Raw genomic sequence first — 6,476 nt, forward strand, 5'->3', positions numbered from 1 at the left:
TGAATTCAAACATAATCAATCCATATATATTTTCATAAAATTTTTACAAGAACAGTTACAATGAGTTTTGGCAACTGCCTTGTGCTCTTATTTCCTCCATATTTAGCCAAAGTTGGTTGATCTTGCACACCCCTCTCTCTCCCAACACCAAAAATGTAATCTACATATGAAATCTTGATAAAAGTTAAGTAGTCGTGGTAATATCACTGTCGTGACTGCGGATTTCCCTCGTCACAGCTCGGCTGACCGGTTGGCATACTCCTGCACGAGCGCACCAAACAGAGATGGTCTCTCGAGCAAGTGGCCCGGGCTGTCGAACTCCTTGGCCAACCCTGCATTTATGACTAGCACGCGGTCACAGTCCATGACTGTTGGTATCCTGTGCGCGATGCTTATGATGGTGCACGAGGCAAAGTCTTCCCGGATAATCTTCTGGATCACTCCATCCGTGTGAGAATCAACGGACGCAGTGGCTTCATCCATGAACAGAAGTCTGCTCTTCTTCAGCATCACTCTTCCTAGGCAGAGTAGCTGCCTCTGCCCGACACTCCAGTTGTCGCCGTCGCCAGTAACTGAGTCAGATAACGAGTGGATCAGTAACTCAACCAAACGTTAATGGGGTGATATGCGAGTCGGTTACCTGATGAATCAAGCTTCCCCGGTTTTGAAGACACAACGTCCTTAAGCTGACAGCGTTCGAGGCCCTGTATAACAACATTTTTCGGCAGAATCAGATCAACCATTTCATGATTCTGCGACATTTTTTACTGCATAGAAAAGCAAGTTACCTTCCAAATTTCGTCGTCTGAGTAGACGCCTGTAGGGTCGATGTTGCTCCTCACGTTTCCTTCAAAAAGAACCGGTTCTTGAGGGATGATTCCGAAGCGAGACCTCAGATCATGAAGCCCTAGTCCCGAGATATCAATGCCATCGATCCTGATCTTCCCACCAGATGGCTCAACCAATCTGAACAAAACTTGGATCAGTGTTGATTTCCCACCTCCTGTTCGACCAACAATGCCGATCTTTTCGCCCCCGGATATGCTCAGGCTGATACCCTTGAGAACCAGAGGCGTATCCGGGCGATACCTAACCTGCTCCATCCAAGATGCAACCATTTAATCAGAAAGGTTCACATAAGAAGATACTCAGCTTCACAGTTGTTTTGCCATTAAAAGGTTCCAAAGACTACAGTAAACGAAAATCATGAGCGTACCTGCACATTGTTGAGCTCAACGTCTCCACGTGATGGCCAGTTAGGCGGAGGGGTGGAGTCCTCTTTCTTCCATTCGGCCTCAGATGGTATGATGGTGAACTGTTTTATCCTCTCAACCGAAACCATTTTATTCTCCAGAAAGCAACTCGAGTATATGGCCAAAAACAATGTCGTGTTTAGGGACAAACCATATGAGAGAGCCAAACCGACATTCTCTGCAGATTTAGATCACATAGAAAGAAGTAACAGTATTGTTAATCTAGTCGAAAATCAAACTTATACGCTTAGGCCAATGCAGGAACACCATGTAGATTTGAGGCGTGAAACAAACCTGGCGCGATAACGCTGCTAGGTAAAATTGTCATGAATAATGCAGACATGCAGAGGATGAAGCTTCCCATTAGTTCCAGACGGAATCCAAGCCATTCATTGGATCCGTTGTTGTGGAAATCCATTCGCAGATTACCGTTTACATGATTCAAATTCTCGTGACAGAAGCTCTCCTGCTTCCTAAAGCAGCGGATAGTCATGACGCCAGTGATACTCTCTGAAAAATGATGAATGATCGGCGCTTTTGTGATGGAATCAAGTCGAGTCAATTCGCGAGATGTCGAGAGGTAATAACCCTGCAAAACCACAAGAAGCGTGTATTTGCAAAATTTAAATAAAAGAAAACTAACATGCAATACAACGAGAGGAGAGGAGGAAGGCCTACCCGGTACCAGAAATTCAGCCAGGCAAGAGGAATCACGAGGATAATTGTCGGCCAAGCATACTGGCACGTGATGATTATGATGCTGAGCAGAGATACATACATCGAAAGGGTGAGGCTACTGAAGAATGGTATTAGGATATCAACGTTGGTTTGATCGGTCGATGCCTGCATGATGAGTGAAGAGATGATGATCAGTTTCTTAATGTAAGAAACTTAAACTTTCAAATATTGTGGTTTTCTCATGATTTTAGTTACCCGAGTCAAGATTCTTCCAGAGGGCGTTGTGTCAAAGAACGACATAGGTGCAAGCAGGATACTACGAAGAATCTGCAAGAAGAATATCTGGGACGTCTTTAATCCCATAACAGTAATCAAAATGCTCCTTATGAAGACGAAAACAAAGGCGACTGCTGCAAAGATGGCGTATACAGAGATGAAGAGGGAAGGGCTGAATGAATCAGCGTTCGCATCTGAAGTTTCATACGCCAACCAGTAATCACTTGCCATCAAACTCCCCTGCCATGCCACGGAGAAAAACAGCATGGCCACGACCCCCCACCATCCAAATGACTCCGTGCCATACAGCTTGTAAACTTCCAAACTCACTTTCCCAGTGGCTCTTTCTTCCTCCTTGATGAGCTTGGAATTTCCTTTGTCATGCTCGTATTTCTCTTGAGAGTTACTTTCGCCATTTGCTTCTCTTAGTTTGAAAGATCCTTGAGTTTTCACCTTCGGGGAGGTTATGTCCTCATTTTTTGTCTCTACATCAACGAGTTCCATAGAGGCTTCATGGGCAGCGACTAATGCCGTGAAGTCCAGTCCAGAATCCAGTAGGCTGTCGTACTTCCCGGATTGAACAATGGAGCCTTCTCTCATAACCTGGTTCAAGAAGCCAAATTCGAGTTCAAATGTTGCATTCATAACATTAGAACAGAAGTTTCGATATTTGTAAATGAAAAAGCTTTCCACGTACTAGGATCTGCTCAGCATTATGCAAGAAGTCGACTTGGTGTGTAACAAGTATAACAGTCTTGTCTCGAAGAATCCCTCTAACACATTCCTGTAAAATAGAAATGGGTCCAAAATGCTCGATTACTATTCCACGATGTACATTATAGAAGATTTAGTACCTTGAAAATAGCTGATCCCGTGTGAGCATCAACAGCGCTAAACACATCATCGAGAAGATAAATATCACAATCCTGATAAACGGCTCGTGCAAGCTGAATTCGTTGCTTCTGGCCGCCACTCAGATTGATACCGCGCTCTCCAATCTCAGTTTGATCTCCAAACTCCATCATTTCCAAGTCCTTCTCCAAGCAACAAACTCTGATAGCTTCCTTGTATTTCTCCCCATTCATCGGCAAACCAAACAATATGTTTTCTTGTATCGTCTCATTTTGGATCCACGCAGTCTGGGCAACGTAGGCAGTGGTACCATAGACTCTAACCTATGTGTAGAAAGCACAGTTTTTTAGCTTATGTTAGCGACCAACCAAGAATATACGAGCATCAAATGATCGTGAAAGCTAGATTTACTCACAACAAGAAGACATTATAATGCCATAACGAAAACAAAGTAGAATTGTACCTTCCCAGATAGTTTGTACATCTCACCAAGAATTGCTGCAAGAAGTGAAGACTTCCCTGATCCGACCGTCCCAACAATGGCCGAAAGCTCCCCTTTCCTTATCTCAAAATTTAAATTCTTGACTACCTCCTCCTTGCTCTCGTCATCCCAGCTAAAAGTCCCGTCTCTAACCTCCACAGCAATATTGCTGTCGCATCCTTCAACACGCTCCACCGTGTCATCCACCAACTCTGCACTAGTCATGAACTTATCCAGCCTCTGCAGAGAAATGATGGCCTGCGACAGCGAGATCATCGACTGGGGGAAAGCCCGGATCGGCTCTTGCAGCATCTTCAACAGTGAGGTTGTTGTGAACACAGTGCCAACAGTGAGCGGGAAGCCAAAGAGGAGAGCACTCCCAAACGTGATCGTGGAGATGACACCCGGCGTGCTCCACAGCACGATGATGCTAGCCGCGACCGAGTACATAAACGTGGACAGCCATTTATACTCTGTCTCTCGAAACGACTGAATCCTCTTGTTGAAGTGTTCCTCCCAAGCCTGGAACTTGATCACACGCATGCAGCTTAACATTTCGTTTGTGGCCTTCATTCTCGAGTCACGGTTCCTCATGATCTGAAATTGGTACCTGTTGTTCATCCTGGTACGAAACACCACGAAGAGAATGACCAAGCAAAGCCCGACCAGTGCGGCCAAAGTCGCAGTGCCAAGATACTGGTAAAGGATGACCAACGCCACCGTCATCTGCATCGGCATAAGCCACAGCGAATGCAGTTGCAGCATCATATCTGACAGCTGCTGAGCATCGACAGCCATGTAGTTCACAATCTGTCCGATCCCATGAGATTGTCTTGCTGAGCCAGACAACCTCAACCCCTTCTTATACAAGGATGTAATAAGCGTGGAACGGATAAGCATCCCGAGCTTCTGCGTGTGGAAGTTGAACTGGTGAGAGCTCAACACCTCAACAAATTTAGCAACTAACAAAACAGACACGAGGTAGTATCCCTCATAAGGGGAAGAGGCCTTCCCTGCTGTGAAATCAACGAACCCTTGGATCAGTGTGGGCCCAACGTACATCACGCAGAGCCTCAGAAGTGCGAGGAAGGCAGTGAAGGCAAGGTGCTTCCAGAAGCAGCGAACCAGCGTCTTCACAACAGGGTGCTTCGAGTTCTCCTCGGGCTTAGGCCAGTTCTTTTGGAAGAGACGCGACATCCGCTCTGCCTTGTGCTCCGGTGAGAGGGTAGGCACGTCCTCGAGCTTGAGGGGCGCCGTGTAGCCTTTATTCAAAAGGGGATTCAACCAAATCCAAAACATCTTCGAGATAACGGAAGCTGAAGCATAGCCAGTGACATGAGAGTCATCCGAAATTTCTTCAAACTCATGAGTTTCTGAATCCACTGACTGATGATCCCTCACCACCTCAACACCAGTCACCCCTCTGATTCCGGCTGCAAGAAGCACGACGGATAAAGGGAACATGATAATCGAGCCAATGTCATCTACTCTCAACTCTGAGCCACTTTCTTGGAAAGATATCAAACGTGTGAGAGAAGAAGCAAAGAACAACACCAAAACAGCAAACTGCACAATCCAATATGCTCGGAGAGTCGAAGGGTGTGTCGTTGCTCGAAATCTCTTCTCGTGAATAATAAGAACAGCAATTACTAAATAAGTAATCGCTTGGAACAGCCAATACAACCCATCCACGGTCTGCCATGCCGACTCAGCAGTCCTGCTTAAAGCATGTACGCAAAAAACAGACGAAACAAGTGCAACCAGCAACGAGACGAGCAGGACGAGCTTGAACCATACATTGGTTCTAACAGGATCAGTCTTCCTACTGATCAAAGGAGTACTGATCTCACCATTTGAGTGGCGAGTAGCAGTGAATCTTGAATAGAGCTTTTGGACAGCAAAGAAGAGCAAGACGATCAAGAAAAGGATGTCTACAGCTGATATGAGTGCTCTTTGAGGGCATGGAGAGAGAAAGATGAATCTCAGCCATTGCAAAGGTGAGCTCCCTGATGACTGCACCTCAGAGCTAGAGCAAGAAAGTGTGGCGATCCAAGACATTTTTTATGGCACATCCAGTCTCAAATAGCTTTGAGAAAGCAGAGATTATTGAGTTTGGAATATAGATTCAAATCTAGGCCTCAATATCATGAACTACACAAATTTCCTAGTTTTTTATTCGGATTCGATTGTGTGTGTGTGGAATAATTAGTCAATAAATAAGCAGATTTAGAAAAATTGCTGAGGTATTGAAGCAGACAGGTGGTGGACCAAATCAGCACATGAATCATGAATTTGAAAGAGATAAATAATTATGTATTATCAAATGTGGTTTCCACTTACAATGAATTAAGTATGAAGAAAATCTGAGAAAGAAAATGGATGACTGCAAAATACATTCGAAAGTCACGGTTGCAAAAAAACAGAGTGCATAAAAGCATTAAATAATTGAACTCGAGAATTAAAAACAGTTTACGGAGTATTGTGTTATTTTCCTTCTTTTGGTTTTGCAGTAAAAGCTGTGATTTTCATGCATGGTCGACAAATGAGATTAGCGTGGGAGATAAAATAGATTTGAATAGAAATTAAAAAAAATGAAATTCAACGGGGGTATTTCTTTTTTCCCTCTGGAGCAAAACTTAGGTTCCATATTTGTACTGCATTTTTTTTAAAATCCGACTTTGGGAGAGACGCATTAAGGTCATGCGTCTCCTTTTAATGAAATGCACGAGCGTCATGCGTCTTAGGGTAAGACGCATAACCGTCATGCGTCTTTGAAATATTTTTTTTTTTTATTAGAAGACGCAAAATTTACCGAAAGATAAGAGGAAATCGCCGGAAATCGACCAACAAATCGCCTGCCCCTTTTCTCTTCCTCTGTTGCGCAGAATGAAGCTTTTGCTTCAGCTCTCGTCTGTTTAATTCGACCAAGAGACGCA

General features: G+C 44.4%; 1 protein-coding gene across 1 annotated transcript; it reads right to left on the bottom strand.

Moving 5' to 3' along the window:
• LOC148930219 (ABC transporter C family member 4-like) lies at positions 1-5,638 on the bottom strand. Its single transcript, XM_089067848.1, has 10 exons — positions 3,523-5,638; positions 3,062-3,382; positions 2,905-2,991; positions 2,187-2,810; positions 1,932-2,096; positions 1,548-1,842; positions 1,217-1,431; positions 789-1,094; positions 641-704; positions 1-572 (listed from the first exon to the last, which is right to left on the bottom strand). The coding sequence occupies exons 1-10, from the start codon at positions 5,596-5,598 to the stop codon at positions 232-234; spliced, it is 4,494 nt and encodes a 1,497-aa protein (XP_088923974.1). The 5' UTR covers positions 5,599-5,638; the 3' UTR covers positions 1-231.
• Between the last annotated feature and the right edge of the window lie 838 nt (positions 5,639-6,476).

The sequence above is a fragment of the Salvia hispanica genome, chromosome 3 (assembly GCF_029641045.1).
Source record: "Salvia hispanica isolate PSC_SH4W2 chromosome 3, Shi_PSC_v1, whole genome shotgun sequence".
NCBI lineage: Eukaryota > Viridiplantae > Streptophyta > Magnoliopsida > Lamiales > Lamiaceae > Salvia > Salvia hispanica.